Source organism: Scardinius erythrophthalmus (genome assembly GCF_964197995.2).
Source record: "Scardinius erythrophthalmus genome assembly, chromosome: 10".
Taxonomy (NCBI): domain Eukaryota; kingdom Metazoa; phylum Chordata; class Actinopteri; order Cypriniformes; family Leuciscidae; genus Scardinius; species Scardinius erythrophthalmus.
Window position 1 is genome coordinate 42,521,823 of NC_138230.1, and position 20,186 is coordinate 42,542,008.

At 36.7% G+C, this 20,186-nt stretch overlaps 2 protein-coding genes across 2 annotated transcripts; both read left to right on the top strand.

Moving 5' to 3' along the window:
* Nucleotides 1-1,404: 1,404 nt before the first annotated feature.
* On the top strand, nt 1,405-15,552 carry eloa (elongin A). Its single transcript, XM_081376095.1, has 12 exons — nt 1,405-1,576; nt 3,475-3,531; nt 3,632-3,747; nt 4,512-5,008; nt 5,349-5,629; nt 5,701-5,812; nt 6,330-6,482; nt 6,748-6,845; nt 7,326-7,506; nt 10,130-10,256; nt 14,125-14,273; nt 14,942-15,552. Exons 1-12 carry the CDS (start codon nt 1,505-1,507, stop codon nt 15,001-15,003), a joined length of 1,905 nt encoding a protein of 634 aa, XP_081232221.1. The 5' UTR covers nt 1,405-1,504; the 3' UTR covers nt 15,004-15,552.
* A 1,192-nt stretch (nt 15,553-16,744) lies between these two features.
* pithd1 (PITH (C-terminal proteasome-interacting domain of thioredoxin-like) domain containing 1) lies at nt 16,745-19,158 on the top strand. Its single transcript, XM_081376911.1, has 6 exons — nt 16,745-17,233; nt 17,712-17,755; nt 17,897-17,974; nt 18,082-18,186; nt 18,268-18,376; nt 18,585-19,158. The coding sequence occupies exons 1-6, from the start codon at nt 17,051-17,053 to the stop codon at nt 18,684-18,686; spliced, it is 621 nt and encodes a 206-aa protein (XP_081233037.1). The 5' UTR covers nt 16,745-17,050; the 3' UTR covers nt 18,687-19,158.
* Nucleotides 19,159-20,186: the final 1,028 nt, after the last annotated feature.

Below are 20,186 nucleotides of genomic sequence, written 5' to 3' on the forward strand. Positions count from 1 at the left end.
AATCAATTAAAGGGATAGTTCACCCAAAAATGTTAATTTCTTTCATTAATTTTTTTCAAAATCAGACAGGTTTCTTTCAAAAAAAAAATTTCTTTCAAAATCAGACACTTTCTCTAATAAATAAATAAATAAATTACTCACCCTCATGTCGTTTCAAACCTGTAAGACTTTCGTTCATTTTCGGAATACAAATGAAGATCTTTTTGATGAAATCTGAGAGCTTTCTGTCCCTCCATTGACAGCTACACTGCTACTTTGATGCTTCAAAAAGTTCATAAAGAGATCGCAAAACTGACCCATATGAATTAAGTGTTTTAGTCCAAATTTTCTAAAGAGACTCGGCCGTTTTATATAAAGAACAGATTGAATTTAGGCTTTTATTCACATATAAACATTGATCAGTGAACATAAACAGAAGCTCAATCGAACCTGATTGACGCACAAGAAAAAACATCATTGGTTCTTGCTGAAGCTCAAACGTGCTGCGTAACACGAGACTGAACCAGGGGGGCAATCCATCGCCCGAAAAGCGTACCACTCCCGGACGCCGCCATTGGCTATCAAGCCATCACCTGCTGTTAGCATCCCATTGACTCCCATTCATTTTGGCGTCACTTTGACAGCGAATAACTTTACATCTGAGGCATTTAAAGACTCTGTCTGTCCATTGTTTATTTCTAAAGAAACACGACAATGTATAAAAGGCTCCATTACCTTGTATCTTACGTTATGGCCCCGTAGAAGCAGTTTTTGTAAAAATAGGCTAACGATTGCGTCATAACCACGCGACTCTCTGTCGCACAGTAGAGTAATTACCGTATGGACAGGAGGAGAAGCTCGCGCGCAATCGGGGGGACGTGGAGGCAAAATGGCAAAGTAATTAATTAGAATACTTAGCAAAAGTTTCTCCTGCTCTTATCTCATGGACTCCTACTCACACTCTCCGTCTCTGCAAGTTTCGGAAGGGAATGATTCAGATTTCGCTTGGCACAGCTACTAGAAGACAGACGGGTTGCTCACGTCACATCTACGTCGTCAAGCTCAGTTGAGTCTGCGCAGTACGCTCGACCATCAGGAAGTTAGTGCTTCTAATTGACTTCACTTTCCTCCGTTGAATCCAATGGGGTCGCTGTGTCCAGTTTATATACTGTCTATGGCTTTAGCTTCTGTTTACCACAACTGATGTGTGAGTTGATGAATATTTGTGAATAAAAGCCTAAATTCAGTATGTATATTCTCATCATAGTCATCATATAAAGCGATTGCAAATGATAAGCATATAGTAAAAGCTGACCACTCTATTTAACCTCTCTTAGTAGGATGTATGCCCACAACCTTGAATTATAAAAGCTTAACGATAAATACATCATGACCTCATCGAGTGATCAAGATGGCTTTATGACAGCAGTATGACGTGTTTCCGGTTTCTGTATTCGGAGTGACGGAAGTTCGTCTGAAACAACAGCAGGCCCCCACTTCCGGGCAACATGTACCAGCTGTAAACATGGCGGAGGAGCTAATGGAAGCAGTCGAGAAGTTGCGGCTGAGGCTCGATGAGAATCAAGAGCCTCGCAAGGTAATACACGCTTTCTCTGAGACGAAGACAACACTTAACGTCGACGCTTTCGCACCGTGTATGACTGTGTTATACGCGCTTCTGCTCGTGGCTAGTCTGAGGATCGTGCAAAATTGCTATCCAGAAATCCCACGTATAACAATTACAACAACAGCAGATCGTGAAATGAATGATCGATTAGATAGATCAGTTTGGATGTTTTTTTTTCTTCTTCTTAGATATGCCTTAGCAGAAGCAGAATCACACACTTTCTCAGGAGCTAGTGCTCTGTTAGCAGACATGACAACCACAGCGATTTAATATGATAACAGTGACAGATCAAGACAGGCCGTGATAGTGCAGCAGAGTGCATGTTAACGTTACTCTCTATAAAACACGATTCCTCCGCATTACTCAATGCAGTTGCACTAAGGCTGTGTCTCAAATTTAGTGAACTGCCTACGTAGGTGGCATTATTGTATAGAGCCGAGGTTCAGATCGATGCGACCCCCTGTTCCTCTGGAGGCCACGAACACACTTTAAGTGCACTTACATTTCTGGTTTAGTAATTCTTGCTTAAAAATTAGTCTTTGACACTATACAACAAACTAATAACTTTAACACTACTGTTATTTACTCAGATGTCTCTGTGTAAAACAAAAAAAACACTGTACTACCATCTTATTTGGACACTGCACCATGTTCTTTTTGCATGAACAATTCCTTGAAATATGTTTATATCATTGTGCATGATATGGTACTACTGCGTTATATATAGTTAATCTATGCTTTTTATGTGTTTGGGTTAGTGCTGTCAAATCGATTAATCTCATGTAACATAATATATAAATATAATAATATGTATACACACATATTATGTAAACAAACTTTTATGTTAGATGTGACAGCATTAATTTGGGTATATATATATATAGCCTAACTATGCTCGCATCTCTTTTCTGTGGTTAGGTTTAGTTTTATACAATGATGCGATTAGTATTTTATTATTATATATGTTAAATACATTGTAAGTGATTTTTGTAGGTAATAAGAATAGTGTAGTTGTCCACAAACAGTGCAGATAAATGCTTGATTTGGTCATTTTGACAATATGCTCCTTACAATATTGTTGTCACGTTCCAAAATGAAAATTTTTCCACAACTGGCAATGGTGAGTGTTACGAGAAAATGTATCAGCCATAAATGCTTATTACTGTCAATGCAATACTGTATGTGTATGTGTGTGTGTGTGTGTATATTTATATATATATATATATATATATATATATATATATATATATATATAATCATGACAATGGATTAATTAATTAGGGGTGTAACAATATATCGTGTGTGTCACAATATATCGCAATACAAAATTGCAACAATATGTATCGTGAATAGTTCACCCAAAATAAAAATTACTATGTGAGAAAAAATGAAAGTTTTCAGAGTTTTAGTGTCAGTACTACATTAAAATATTATATATAATGTTAAATATAATGTATAATAATGCAATATGGGAATATCTGTGTAAAAAAGTGGCCTACATTATTTTAAATGTATCTAGTCAGTGACAGAGAAACATATTAATCTAAAATAACTGTATTTTCAGCTTCAGAATCATGAATATTGTTATTCTGGTGTCTCTATTGTCCTGTGCTTTGGGTTTCCAGCACCAAGTCCAAGAATATTCATTTATACACACAATGTAATATCAGATTCATCAGTTTAATAAACAGTACATTTTTTGTTAACCTTTTATCTTATGTCTTGGAGTATCGCAATAATATCGTATCGTGAGTTCAGTATTGTGATATGTATCGAATCGTGACATTAGGGTATTGTTACACCCCTATAATTAATCTCTTGTCTGTGAGATGCGTTCTTATATTTTTCCTCCTCCTTGTTCTGTCTAGCTTCTGAAAACCCTCAAAAGGTTGGGGGAGCTGCCCATGACAGTAGACATCCTGGTGGTAAGATCAAAATAATGCTTATCTTCACATCTATTACTTTTGGTTTGATCTCACAGATCTCTAGCTTTTAATACGTTTATGTTTTCTCCGATTCTTGCAGGAAACTGGCATTGGGAAGGCTGTGAATTCTCTGCGCAAACATGAATTTGCTGGGGAGGTTGCGAAGAACCTTGTGGCCAAGTGGAAAAAGCTGGTGCCAGAGAGATCTGCAGACAGGTAAGCTTCTTAAAGTGATCTATTACCTGCTAATTACATTGCAATTAACATTTTTAGGTCATGAAAATGCAGAACTTCTGAGTAAAGAAACTGAAACAACTGTTCTTTAGAATATGCTCATGGTCCAGAATTAACTTTTTGCCACAACTGCCTAACGGCGAGCGATTTGAGAAAAATGTATGTTCCATAAATATTTTTATATATAAGTTTAGGGATGGTGAGTCCCTTATGCTCAGAAAGTCTGCATAGATTTGATCAAAAATCCAGTAAAACTGTAATATTGAGAAAAATAATTTCCATGTGAATATTTTTTTAAATGTAATTTATTCCTGTGATCAAAGCTGAATTTTCAGCATCAATACTCCTTTCAGAAATCATTCTAATATGATGATTTGCTGCTCATGAAACATTTCCTATTATAAATGTTAAAAGTACATTATTAACTTAATTATTTTGTGGGAACATGATAATTTTTTTCAAGATTCTTTGATAAATAGAAATGTCAAAAGAACAGCATTTATTTGAAATGTATATATTTTTGTAACAATCTTTACTATCAATTTTGATCAATTTAATGGTAAAAGTATTAATTTCTTATAAGAAAATCTTAATGACCCCAAACTTTTGAACCGTAGTGAATATAAGTTACCTCTGCTGATGAGTTGTACTCTAATTTGATGTTTGTTGGGTGTTCATTTTGAACCTTGGCAATGTTGTGAGATGAGAGATGAATATGTTTATATATGGTTCATGTTTATGAATAGACCAACTGTAAAGGAGGGGCGTTCCCACTCACGCATTAATGAGTCTGGAGGGCACAAACGAGTCCGGGAACGGTCTCCAGAGGAACCTCCACTTATGGAGGAGGAGCAACACGACGAGATGGAATACCAACATGGATACTCGCCCTCGCCTCCACAGCACTACAGCTCACAGTACAGACATGGCAGTGCAAGGGGGTATCAGTCAGATGAGTATGAAAGCCCTCCAGAAGAGGAGCCGGAGCCAGAGCCTGAGCCTAGTCCCCCACGAAATGACATTAGACACAACAAGCCACACAAAGAGCCAGTCAGAGAGCACAGTTCCCAAGACATTCGGGAACAGGAGAGACGGAAGCACCGACCCACGGGTGGCGGCAGCAGCAAGGAGAGGACGCACAGAGCCGAACGAGAGCAACAGGGTGGGACGAGTCACAAATCTAAACATGATCGACATTCAAGCTCACACGAGAGCAAGAAGGAGAAGAAAGGAGGAAATGATGGTAAGACGTCTCTTATGCTCACCAAAATATTATTGTGAAATATTATTACGATTTAAAACAATTTCTGCATCGTTCAACTATTTTCAGCATCGTTACTCCAGTCTTCAGTGTCACATGATCCTTCAGAAATCATGCTCAAGAAACATTTCTGATTATTATCAATGTTATCAATATTTTTGTGATTGTTTCAAGGATTCTTTGATGAGTAGAAAGTCCAAAAGAACAGCATTTATATGAAATTGAACATCGCTTTTGATCAATTTAATACGTTCTTTCTGAATATGAGTTGTTTGTTTATTCCAAGTATACGATTTAAGTTGGATCTGCTTTTGTCTTTAAGGAAAATCAAGGGAGAGAGGGGAAGTTCCAGAGAAAATGGACGAGGAAGAGGAGCCATTTGAAGCTCCAACCATGTCTTTTGAATCCTTCCTCACGTACGACGCCCCGACCCCAAGCAAAAAGAAGAAAAAGCAGCCCTCGCGACCCCCTCAGCCTCCTGCCTCGGTTCCTTCGGCTTCCTCGAAGTCTGGCAAGGCTAACGGGACCAGCAGCAAACACTCAAAGCCATCCTCCTCCTCCTCCTCCGTGACCACGCCTGCTGTTCCAGAGAAACGCAGGAAGGTGAGGCTGAACTTGTTATTCTGGTGGGGTGATGGGATTTGTCAAAGGATTTCTAATCATTATTTCTCCAGGTAGTGGATGTGGTTCCCATGCTGCCCGATATCTCTTTGCCTGCCATCCAGCCCAACTACAGACCACTGCCCTCCATTGATCTTACGCCACTGTCCCCCCAGAGACGCAAAAGTACGTGTTTTTTAGTTTTAGAACACTTTAAAGAGGACCTATTATGTTCAACTTTCTTTTAGTGTGTAATGTTTGCTGTTTAAACATGAAAAAGCTCTGCAAAGTTACAAAGTCCCTCCAGTGGGAGTTATTCTCTATATCAGTGTCACTGTTTCTGAACTCCCTGAAACGACATGTCACAAACACACTCGAAGCGCTTGACCAATCACAACACACTGATCCAGCCGACCAATCAGAGCACAGTGTGCTTTTCAGAAGGAGGGGCTTCATAGAGACAGGAACTAAACAGAGCGTTACTGACAGACTTGGAAGAGAGGAGCTGCAACAATGTCAAATGTGACAAAATAAGATTTTTTTTTTTTTTACATTCAAGCTTTAAAACCTATTCTAGTAGAGCCCAAAAACAAAATATGCCCCTTTAAATCAAGCTGCCTAACATACCTGAAGGAAACAGAAGTGTATACATCCCAATGATTCTGTCTGCATTGACTCAAAGCAACATGTTTTTCTCCTTCAGTCGCTGTGTCAAATGACGAAGAGGACCTCGGCTGCGCAGGTCGAAGGCTGAACTCCAAAATGGTTGTGTACTCTGGGTCCAAGTCCGCGTATTTGCCGAAAATGATGTCTCTGTATGATCAGTGCATTAGAGTCCTGCAGAACAATATAGATTGTGAGTTTTCTCATTCTCTGATTATTTGTTTTAATAAGATTTTAATTAAAAACTTCAGTATTGTATTTAACCCTTATGGGATATTACATAAAAAATCACATCTCAAGAGTCACAGAAAAAATCTGGTGACAGTGACCGCACTTTAAATTGCCATGTTCAAATCGCTGTAAAGGATGTCGTGATGTTTCAGGCTAGCCGAAGTGTTTAGCGCATAAATCACCTAAAAATTAATCAGCTTTTTACTGATATTTCTTTCTTTTTTTAGCAATTGATGAAGTGGGTGGAGTGCCATTTGAGATTCTGGAGCCGGTTCTGGAGAGATGCACGCCTGAGCAGCTTTACCGGATTGAGCAGTGTAATCAGGTGTGTGTGTCAAGTTATCAACAGTCACGTGCAGATTATCTATTTCACAGTTTTAATCGCACATCTGTTGTGGTATTCTACATGCATTATATTAATACATTAAACATAAGCGACAGTAAAAACATTTATAATTTTACTAAAGTTTTACCTGAGGAGGCTCTTGAAAAGGCGAGCTTTAGAAAGACTGAATGCTTTATCGAACTGTTTCAGACACTGAAAATGTAAAACAAATTATTATTTTTTACCTTGGATGCATGTAAACCTACTGTTGGAGAGCAGTCTTAGTGAGCAAGAGAGAGACTTCTTACAAAACATTAAAAATTATATACTAACCTAAGTTATAGGTATAACTTAGTAGTTATACTAACTAACTAAGCTTTTGAACATTAGTTATTAATCTCAAGATTAAAGCTGCATGCAAGGTTTTCCCATTTTTAGCTCATTTTGGACAAATCTTTGATTGCAAGTGTCTCTTCTCAGTATTTCACAGAAGAGTCAGATGATCTGTGGTTGAGACACTGCCAGCGGGATTTTAAACGGGAAACTCCTCAAGAGTATGAATCCTGGAGGGAGTTGTATCTCCGGCTCCATGAAGAACGGGAAGAACGTCTGCGCAAGCTCACGATGAACATCAGCTCTGCCCATGCAAACAAACCTAAAGGTGCTCGCCGGCAGTAGTCAGTGCATTTAGATCAAAGTTAATGCATAAACGTTTACTTTACAGTAAAGCTGTCAATTTAACTCATAAAAAAATTAATGCGAGACTTGTTGGGGGAAATATATTATTGTATAGTAAACATATATATTTGACTTAAAGGTGCAGAATGCAAATTCAATGTTGAACACTGTTGATATTTTAAAATCAATCCAAACAAACGCACCCTCCTTTAATTGCACCGCCCTCAGAATGCACAAACACACAATGCAGCGGATGTCTCTCTTTATCCTAGAAGAAGTGACGCAAAATAATTCTCGTGAAAAATAAAGCGAGGAAGTGGTATTCCTCTGAGCTTTTCTCTTTTGTAATGTCTCTCAGCCATCTCTCTTTCTACAGTCTTTCTTCAAATCTCCCTCTTGCTCACTCTCTCTCCTCCCCCATCATGAGAGGACACGCCTCCTACCGCTGATTGGCTACAAGTTAGTTGTGACGCTTTTTCCGATTTACTTTCAACAGTGTTTCTCAGAAATCGCTTACTGCACCTTTAACCCTCTGGGGACCAGGCTGTTTTTGGGGTCCTTGAGATGTTCTGACATGCCTTGACATTTGTGCTTTTTTCAGTTATTTATAAACATGTTAATGGCAAAGGTGTAAATTCACTCTATATAGCACAAACAGGGCTACCATAATATGCGAGCAACGTGTATGTAGATGTTTGTATTTTTAAGAGAATAATGTTTATGCGTGGTTATTGGAAAAAATTAAAATGAAAGTTGCTGAATTAAGACCACAAAACACATATTAAATATGTGTCCACAAGACTTTTGACCAATGGATTTTGTCCCTTTGAGTTCTAGCTTCAAAATTATGTGAAAATAGTCTTGCTTTATCGTTCACAAAAAAAAAATACATTGATTTAAATGGTGTAAAACAGGTTTTGCTTGGAAAGCCAATATGCGAGGGGGAGGAGTAGTTTACACATTAGATTTCAATGTCCCACCCACTCTGCATAATGACTCTGCATAATTAGCCATTCATTCAGGTGTGACACTGACTGAGCCACAATACAAGGACAAAGGATGTATTTAGAAGACTTATATTGACCATTTAAGATTTCGCTTACATCTCTCTTGTAAATATGTTTTGCTATTTTATTAAAAATGTTACAATTACAAGAATAATTACAATTTCAACAATATTTCAAGTGTACTCTTTCTTTGTAAAAAAGAAAAAAAAAAGATTATAGGCCTACATTTTATCATATGTATTCATTAGTTTGAATATAGACAATTGCTAAACAAAAGCTTATTTGATGTGGCAGTATATTCTACAGTAGCCTAAAAACTGTACCCAAATCTAGTCAACAAGTGACTGACTGTAACGTTGTTTTTATGAAATATTAGGGCATATACATGCTAATTTGCAGTTTAATACGTTGCTTATACAAATACATTTTATTTCATTTTATTTCAACATATTCCAGTCGATTTTTACTCATCTCAGTAGGCTATAGCAAAGCAGTTTATTCTTTCACACACAGACGCGCGATTCATATTTAGGCTAAACAGTCTTTACAAATATGTCCCCTTCATTCATCTCACAGAAAGGCGAGTCATATTGTAGAAATGCGCTTCATCTTTTTGCGGTTTACATAGGCCTACACTAACGTTATTCCATAACGTTATTCCACACGTGAGAAAAGAAAACAGCCAACCTCTTTCCTCAGCGGAATCTGCTCCTCATATCAGGATATATTGCTCCTCATATCAGCAACATCTTTTCTCCATAAGGTAGGCTAAATTATGCCTCACTCGATCGCGACACGCTTTGTTTACAGCTGATGTGGGCGTTTCACAGGTGTGAAATGGTTCTCAGAATTTGCGTTTGAATAGCACGCGCTCTCTGGGGAGTGGTCACATTACTGTGAATTAGCTCGTAATGAGCTCGACTGGAGTCGCTCTCTTTTTGTACAGATTACAGAAGCTGAGAATATTTGTTTTTTATATAAATGACTTCATTTAACAGATGCGATCGCAAGCTTTATGCCCGTGGGTCTGTTTGCCTGTTTGACTGAATTTTCGCGGAGTTATAGATCATTTTCGAACGCGTTTCAAATGGGAGTTTACTGACAGAGAGAAGGCAGAAATCGCATCATGTTAATTTTTCTTTATTTGTCAAAAAGCAAAACACTTTATTTTTATTATGAGTATACATAAAAAAAATAGAAAACTGAACAGGATCGATTGATGTATTACACGAAAATGAAAGATCAAAATTAACAGAGCATTTAGTGTTTATTTTCATTGCAAAAAAAAAAAAAAACCCGAGCAAAACGCGTGGGCGCGTTTCTGGTCCCCAGAGGGTTAAGTCACTTTTTATAATGTCTATTCAAAGCTTTACTTATGTGACATGTCAGATGCCCATGTCTTTGAATATCATCCATTTCAATATTTGGTGAGAAACTCCCCCAAATGAAGATAATTCAATGAATTAATCAGCATATCATGCAGTTAATTCAACTCAATACGTTTAAGCAATTGACTTTTTTTGCAAAAAATATGTGGCTGTGGATTCAGTGACCAGTGCTCACAATCAATGTTTGTAATATATTATTGACTTTTAACAGGACGGCAAGTTAAAATGGCGTATGTTAACTCAGCCGCAAAGCCTCCACGGAATATCCTCCGTCTTCAGGAGAAGTTTGGCACTAAGAATGGTTCCACCAGCACAAGCTCTGCTCCTCCATCTGCCAGGTGAGTGAATGCTGCATTAGTCACACACACTCATCTTTATCATGATGTTCCTGCTGACAATCTGCTTTTCTTCAACCCCCCCAAAGTTTCCGATATTTTTTTTGTTTTGTTGTAACTGCATTTTATTGTGTGTTCACACTCAGGTTTGGTTTGATTAAAATGAACTCTGGTGCGATTGCTCTGTTAGTGCGGTTCATGTGAACGCTGCCATCTGAACCATGGTGCACCAAACAAGTGGACCGAGATCACTTATAGGATGGGTCTCTGTCCACTTTCGAACAAACTCTGGTGCAGTTCGAATGTAAAATGAAGACAACACGAACCAAAGACATGCAAATGAACTAGGGCTGCACGATTTGGGGAAAATGTCATATTGCGATTATTGAGGTCAATATTGCGATATCATCTTGCTTGGTTCTCAAGGAAAATGCACACACAGATTAGTGATAATGCAGAAATGTGTAGCCTATTTCTCAACTCAAACTAGCAACAACAACTAAATGATTGATAACACCTATAATGATCAAAAAACCATTGATGTCTGGATAAAAATGACATGCACACAACATTTTAAACATTAATTATAGCCATCCAGCATCACAGTGATTCCGTCATTGCAATTGAAAGCTGTCAATTTTTTTTTTAAATAATTTATTAGGCTTCAAAAAATATAAGAACTTTTTAATTTAGCTAAACTTCAAACAATTCTCACATAAACCCATAAAAAATAATAATAAACCCTCACATGTCATATTTACCTGTGCCCTTCCTATCTAACATCTAGGACATATAGCCTACATAAATTGAATAAAGTTATCAAACAGTCTGCATTAATTATAAATTATATATAGACTAATCCTTATTAAAGTTGCAAAAGTTTTTTAGTCAAAAACAGTGAGTGTTTTTCTCTGTTCCCTTTGTGTTCTTTGATTAACTTTAACGACAGAGATGATTAGTGGCTCCTGTGTACTGTCCCTTTAAGACCAGTCGCTGTCGAGCACGAATGCTTTAAAAGCATTTGCATGAATAAGAGCGGGATCATGTAACTATAGAAGCTTGTTTCCGCCACAAAATAAAACATTTTAAAAGATAATTGCGACTTTTTATCTCACAATTGCGAGTCAGAATTGCGAGTTATAAAGTCAGAATTGCGTGAAATAAAGTCGCAATTGCGTGTTATAAAGTCAGAATTGCGAGATATAAAGTCAGAATTGCGTGTTATAAAGTCAGAATTGCGTGTTATAAAGTCAGAATTGCGAGATATAAAGTCAGAATTGCGTGTTATAAAGTCAGAATTGCGTGTTATAAAGTCAGAATTGCGAGATATAAAGTCAGAATTGCGAGATATAAAGTCAGAATTGCGAGATATAAAGTCAGAATTGCGAGTTATAAAGTCAGAATTGCGTGAAATAAAGTCGCAATTGCGTGTTATAAAGTCAGAATTGCGAGATATAAAGTCAGAATTGCGTGTTATAAAGTCAGAATTGCGTGTTATAAAGTCAGAATTGCGAGATATAAAGTCAGAATTGCGTGTTATAAAGTCAGAATTGCGTGTTATAAAGTCAGAATTGCGAGATATAAAGTCAGAATTGCGAGATATAAAGTCAGAATTGCGAGATATAAAGTCAGAATTGCGAGTTATAAAGTCAGAATTGTGTGTTATAAAGTCAGAATTGCGAGATATAAAGTCAGAATTGCGTGTTATAAAGTCAGAATTGCGTGTTATAAAGTCAGAATTGCGTGTTATAAAGTCAGAATTGCGTGTTATAAAGTCAGAATTCAGACTTTTTTTCTCGCAATTGCGACTTTATATCACGCAATTCTGACTTTATAACACATAATTGCGAGTTTATATCTCGCAATTCGGAGAAAAGAAAATTATTTTCTCAGAATTGTGAGATATAAAATCACAATTGTGAGATATAAAGTCCAATTCTAAGAAAAAAAAAAAGATGGACTTTTATTCTGACTTTATATCATGCAATTCTGACTGTATTTCTCAGAATTGTGACTTTATTTCTCACAATTCTGACTTCATATTTCGCAATTGTGAGAAAAAAAGTCAGAATTGTGAGATAAAAAGTCGCAATTATTATTATTTATTTATTATTCAGTGGCGGAAACATGCGTCCTCATGTAACACAAGCCAAAGGATGACAAAAATGAACAAATGCTACGTTAATTGCGTTAACAGCCCTAATTTGTTTATTTCATATAAAATCGCAGCATTTTGCGTCATATATTCGCATAGGCTTCAAATCGCGATTGTGATTGCAATATGATTAATCGTGCAGCACTAAAATGAACCAAAAACAGGACATGATGTCACAAGATGTGACCTTAAAAAGGACAGAATGCTCAAGCATACCTGTTTTTTCTCCTCATACTTGCAATGTTGATCTTTGCTCGTGTGTGTGAAGGATGGATTCCTTGAGGAGAGATCCCCTGATATGATTGTAAAGTGCTTTGAGTGTACAGTAGTAGTACATATGAAAGTGCTAAGAAATGCCTCATTCTATTCTATTCTATTCTATTCTATTCTATTCTATTCTATTCTATTCTATTCTATTCTATTCTATTCTATTCTATTCTATTCTATTCTATTCCATTCATTTCTATTCCTGCCACTGTTTTGACTCGTCTGGAGTTTTACATCATCAATCAGTGACACGTTCGGTGACTGTGAGCTGCGTTACACACAGGATTGAAATGGTGGCTACAAAGAAATCTCTAACGTTAATTTTGGTCATGGTTTGTCTTGAAAAACTATGACAAATTGTTGGTCGTCGTAGAAGTCACACTGCAGGACTGTGAGTCAAATCTGACACTGCCAGAATAAAACTTTATCGCAATGATCATTAATCGGCTGTTGGTGAACATGTCAAATTAACGATCAAAGACTTAAAATTTTTGCCTAGGGTCAGAGGAATCTTTTAGGATGTGCAAAATTTGTCCAAATCATGGCCAAAATCGTACAGTGTGTGAACCCGGCTTAAGTTCCAATGCGAAATATATACATAATAAAAGCCGACCAATCAGGTTGTGAACATATCCCTATGTATTTAAGGTCGGTATTAAAATGCTAGTGTGAACGATTAGTAGCCTGGAAATCCAAACCTAAATGTGAAAGATTAATGGTCTGGCATCGACTAATGAGAATCGGCCAGCTCGAGGGGCGGCACCAAGCGTGCATTTGAATATCTCACTGCACGCAATTGGATAACACTATGACCAATCACAACAAGCCCCATACGCTTAGCTACCAGCGGAGCTAACTGGTAGATTAGACTCTTGCCGTATCCAGTCGGCAAAACAGCAAAAACGCCCTTCTTGCAAAGGAAGGATTTGAGCGCCGTCTTCTGTTCCTCTTTTAGATAAAGAGCCGAGTCTAACTCGTTCATTGTAGCGGCCAAAGCCGTTTCAAACAACTGGTGTTCATCCATAGCCATCTCGCAATGTTTACTAATGACTTCGACGTCACAATGCTGTCGTCATCTCGCCTCTGGCCCGCCTATATCAGATAACCCGATGTGATTGGTGCAGCTCGGATACAAGGGCATAGTTAATGAGCATCATTACTCGACGCCAGAGTAAACTCGCTGAGCAAATTCAGATTGTGCTCTCATGAGAACTCTGGATTTCCAGGGTAAACGCTTAGCGGACCAGGACTAAAAGGTTTTTTTTTTTTTGGTCCGGACCAAAAAAAAACAAGCGAACCGAACTTCAAGTGTGAACACACCCTAAAGTCACCATGAAATCAAAATGAACAATACTTGTTTTTTTATTAAATATTCTGGGAAGAAAGGACGACCGCAACTTCCGTTTCATGCTGACTTTAAGATGCTGATTCTTGATTCTTCATTTGCAGGATCAGACCAGCAACAAACTACAGCTCCCATAGCAAACCCGCTGAGGTCGGTCAGTCTTCTGTTAGCAGCCCTCCTGAGTCCTCCTCGCGCTCCTCCGCTCCCAGCACTGCCGGCGGACACAGTGCCAGAGACAAACCACAAGTCAAAAGTGAGTCAAACATAAGCATGATCGCTCAGCTGCTGCTGTTACACATTTATATACAGCTACATATACTTTAGCTCCTTATTATACAATGATTTCTTTCATAGATGTATTGTACAGTAGTGGCCAAAAGTGATGTTCGGCCTAGGGAAATTAACTTCAGCCTTTATTCTAATGTTAAAGACTTCGTGAACACATTACATAGTCGATTGCTAAATTGTACGGACATAATTTTTTGGACATAATCTTTTCATACAAAGAAATTAAGAACGCATGCAAAAACAAGAGACAACCAACAAAATAGTATTAGCTGATTATTTTAGTCAATGTATGATTTTTTCTGTCAGCTTTTTGTTTTTCTATGCATTTTTTTGCATGGTAAAATTAAACCTGTTGCTGTAGTTTGCCTTTTTTTTTTTTTGCCAGATAATTTTTTCAGATAAATGCCTTACCAACATGAAGTGATTTGTTCTTCCTTTTATATTTAAAATATTTAAAAATTATAAATATTTTCCTCATTTTGATGGTTTAATCAAACTTGTAGGGTCATTAAAACCAAATATCAAACACCAGACATCACTTTTGACCTCTACTGTATATTAATCATTGGTGTTGATAAAATCATGTCCAATGTTTGTCAATGTTTGAACATTTTTACCACTTTTCTGTTCCAGAAATTGCTCCTATGATGGCTAAGACTATCAAGGCATTCAAGAACAGATTTTCTCGGCGGTAAAAGGGAAAAATGTTTTATGTGTGTGTGATATGAGAGAACAACTGGAGGAAGAAACCTTTTATTCTGTAATGCTTCATAGGAAATGTGCAATGCCCTCTCACTTCTTATGTTTTAATGCTTTTTAATATTACCAGTACAGCTCAATGGACGCAATCACAAAAAAAAAAAAAAAAAACCAGCATCAGCAACCATCCACACTCAATTGTTATTAGCATGTTGTAAGCTTTTCACAAACACCGAAAACATGTGGTACACTACAGATTACCATGAGACACCACAACCCCAGATTCACTGTTACATGTTTATTTAATTGCTAAACTATAATCACTGCATCGTCATGGGACTAAGTATATGATTTTATGGTAGAGTGAGAATGAGATAAGATGTAAAAAGTTCAAGGACTGTACACTTCCTCACCATCATATTTATTATTTTAAATATTGGACCTGACAGCCCTGGACCTTGCCTTGAATGAAAGATCAAGTCATTTTAATAGATTTTATGAAGTGTTCTATGGACATTTTTAATAAAATCCATGTGTTGCTCTCACTATTGTCTTATTTATTCGTGTATGAATGTATATTTAATATAATTTTACACTGAATTGTTTCAGTTATGATCCAGTAACTTCGGCATTTCTCACTCATCCTCACGTTGTCCCAAACCTGTATGACTTTCTTTCATCAGCAGAACACAAAAGATGTTAGTGGCTAGTTCACTATCTTTTATTTTATATATATATATATATATACAATGAAAGTAAAACAAGATGCTGTATTTCTGCCAAAAACATTTAATTTTTGAAGTCTAGATTAGAGGTTTAGAACAGTGAGTAAATAATGACAATTTTCCAATTAATTTAATTGCTTTAATTTAACTTTTTTTTTTTTTTAAATGTATTGAATGCAAAATCTGAATACAACAAAATGGCATAAAACAGTGGGACCCAGGAATAGACTTTTGTATTTTAGACTTTTCATTATATTTTAGTGAATTTCTCTGACATCATACATGTCACATGTCACAACCTGGGTGTCCTGTAAAGAGCACATTCAGGACTTTTTAGAGATACCAAATGTTAGGAGGTTTCACCATGAAAACAACTTCTCCTTGGTCTTTAAAAATGTCTGACATTAATTTAGTGATCAAATGAGCACTCTTATGGAAATATGATAATATGTTCTAATTATAATTTAAACCGGACTACTTTTCAAATTGTATTGCATAAACCAACATCTCAGGAAAGCGTTATGGGGTTTCAAATCAAAAAATTATTTTTTAAACAACTGAGTCCTGGTGTCCACTACAGAGGACATAGCATAACATATGAATAAAATATCATTTTTCAAAAATGTTTTTACTATTTGTTTCTCATGCTCTAAACAATGTGATGACATGAAAAAAAAACTATTTTTTTTTTTTCTGGGTCTCAGGAGGATATACAGATAAAAAACTGCCCTTGAAGGCTCAACACAGCGGAACCATATTGAATCCAAAATACACAATACATAAAATTCAATAATAATAACCTGCAACAGATTATATAATACAAGCGAATTATACAGCTGTATTGCATTTTACTGGTGGCATCTGAGACGTATTTTAATTCGTATAATAACCAAAGTAGGGTGTTTAAAGAATCTAAATTTATGTATAAAGTATAGAACGGACTGTTTTTTTTTTTTACGAACTTTATTATGAGCAATACACAGTACAATAGGTACAGAGAACACCAAATACCATGCAACCTGCTCAGCAAAATGAAATGTACAGTAGAACGGACTGTTTTTGACGCGCAGACGCGCAGCGACCAATGCGTCACAAGAACGCGACTCCAAATTCGGCTCCTCATTGGTTCACTTGCTTTTTAAGGTCCAATCACATTCCACCTTTCGTATTTGCGTGTTGTCTACTTTTTAGCTTCTACCACCTGTGTGTAACTGTGCGATTTTAGCATATGTCACTGAAGCCGCTCGAGCTGTCGAATATCTCTCTCTTTAGAGCGTAGTTGTGAGTGTTTTGGCACTTTTCCCGTTGTTCACGCACCATGTCTGGACACGGTCACGGTCACGGCTCCTGTGAATGCGAGCACGAGCCCGCAGAGCGAGGAGTGGAATATGAGCTGTACAAACGCATTGATATCGAGAAGCTTCAGTGCTTGAATGAGAGCCGAGACGGAGATGGGAAACTGGTCTTCAAGCCTTGGGATCAGCGCACTGACAGGACGAAGGTACGCAGTTATATAGTGTATAGAATAGTTTTGCAGGAAACTTAGAGCCATATATTATAATCTTAAAACTAAAAGTAAAGGTTTACCACCTTTTTTTACACACTGCATGTGCTTTTTTAGCTGGCGATGGCATGTTTGTGCTCACAATCTTAAAATTAAATAAATGTTTACCACATTTTTTACACATTTGATGTGCTTTCTTAGGTGTGTATGGCATGTTTGTTGTATATTGTGTGTATATATATATGCGTGTGTGTGTATGAATGTCTATATATATATATATATATATATATATATATATATATATATATATATATATATATATATATATATATATATATATATATATATCACACACACATACATAATGTTTATATATATATAAAGAATAGAGAAATTAAATACATTGGCTGTTTTATTATCAGATTGCTCTTCTGTTTGTTGTAATGTATGTCTCCCATTTCATTTTTTTTTTTAGTTTGTTGAAAGTGATGCTGACGAGGAGCTTCTGTTCAATATACCGTAAGATTTATATTGCAACAGCATTCATCCTCCTAGACTAATTTCAATTTCTGTTCTGTTCTATTTAATATGATCTGTCTGGGTTTGAAATGCTTTGCCAGCAGATGTGGATGTGGTTAATGCACATGGTTAAATCTGCAGGTTTACAGGTAGCGTGAAGCTGAAAGGGATCATTATTGCTGGAGAAGATGATGAGTCACACCCAGCCGAGATGAGACTGTGAGTTTGCTCTCACTGGAAAATGAGACCTCTCTTGCAGCATCACATATGGATAATGCAACTACAGTTTACATTATTGGGTGTTGCAACTGGTGCTTTGTGATCAGGTACAAGAACATACCCCAAATGTCATTTGATGATACAAGCAGAGAGCCAGAACAAGCCTTTCGCCTAAACAGGGATCCGCATGCCGAGCTTGAGTATCCAACCAAGTAAGCAATTTTAAGTATGTTAACATGCACAAGCACATTAATTATACATCCTATGTTGACCAACCCCAACATTTTATATAGGATTGCGAGATTCTCCAATGTGGAGCACTTATCTATCCACATATCTCGAAACTTTGGGACAGAATCCACTCGCGTGTATTACATTGGTCTGCGGGGAGAATACGCTGAGGTCAGTACTGGATTAAACAAATCCTGCTATAATAATAATAATAATAATAACACCACTTCTATTGTCACTATTAATAACTGATTGGAAATGCACTACATTCTTATGATATTATGTTAGGGTTGCTGTTTTTATAAATATCGGTTTCACCTTGGAAAGGGAAATGGGATCATAAAATCCTTCATCTAGTATCTTTTTATCCCTCTTTCAGCCTCACAGACATGAGGTGACAATCTGCAACTATGAAGCAGCAGCCAATCCAGCAGATCACCAAGTGAAGAGCATTACGCCCCAGACACACTTCATATCATGACAAACCGAGGAAAGAGAATCTCACGCCTGCTGTGTCAAACTATAAAAGTGTGCAAAAGAGTTTTGGGAACGGCCAGATGAACTGATGTGTAACGGATTTATTTACTATGGTTTGTTCGTCTGCTAATTTGCCAATAAACATTAAGCTATATAAGCATAATTACTGAATGTATGCTTATGTCAAATAAACGCTTCAAATAACAGAACAGATGAGCCAGGCAAGAAGTCTGTTCTTTAAAAATCTAGTGGAAAGTTTATGCTCTCAATTATAGTATTCATCCATTTAATATTGTTTGCATTATTTGGTTCAATTGTGAGATTAAAAACCATTTAGGAAAATGTGTTCTAATCGGGTCCTCAAAGTGTTTAATATTGATTGATTCACACAGTTTGTTTAAAAATAAATTTTCCTGGTTAATTTCAATCACTTTTGGCATTGCATAATATCACACCAATTTTATAACAACTTATGCATTATGCTGCTGTTAGTTAAATACAAATACAGTAACACTTTAATTTACAATATCCTTGTACATATGTTACATGTACTTACCATAGTAATAACAGTAAACTATGCATAATTACATGCAACTAACTAACCCTAAACTAAACCCTAATCCTACCCTAACCCTATAGTAAGTACATGTTGTTGATTAATATCAGTACTTAAATATATAATTACATTGTAACAATGACACCTTAAAATAAAGTAACCAAAGATACAATCACAAATGTGACAGGAGCAGTGAAAATGAAACTATTTTGATCACCCATCATTACAAATCCATTGCTCCTCACTTATGCATAACAATTTGTTGCTGATAAGTTAAGATTTTGTTTAGAATAATAACGAAGGCTAAGAACTATCCATTTAAGAGACATTTTAAAAAAAAATTACATTAGCTGTGGTCAACTCAATTGTTTTATTATGTGCTTTACAAATAAATTGAAATTGGAATTTTTGACTTTTACAATTACAAAATAAGGTACAGATTTCTAGCTTTTGCCACATTTAAAGGGTTCGTTCACCCAAAAATTTAAATTCTGTCAGTAATTACTCACCCTCATGTTGTTCCAACCCCTTAAGACTTTCGTTCATCTTCAGAACACAAATTAAGACATTTTTTGATGAAATCTGAGAGCTGGATCACTCCTCCATAGGCTTCTCTGTAATCGAAACTTGCCGACCCAGAAAGTTAGTAAAGACAATGTTTAAAATAGTCCAAGTGACTACAGTGGCTCAACCTTAAGTTTATCAAGCGACGAGAATACTTCTTGTGCGCAAAAAAACACACAAAAATAACGACTTTATTCAACTATTCATTTTCCTCTGTGTTTCTCTGAGTGAGTTCACGTAGTGTAACAGCGCAGCGCTTCTGGGTTGTACGTCAGAACGTAGGCTCACTATTGGCCAGCATCACACACATGACCAGCGTCGGCCAATAGTGAGCCTACGTTCTGACGTACAACCCAGAAGCGCTGCGCTGTTACACTACTCATT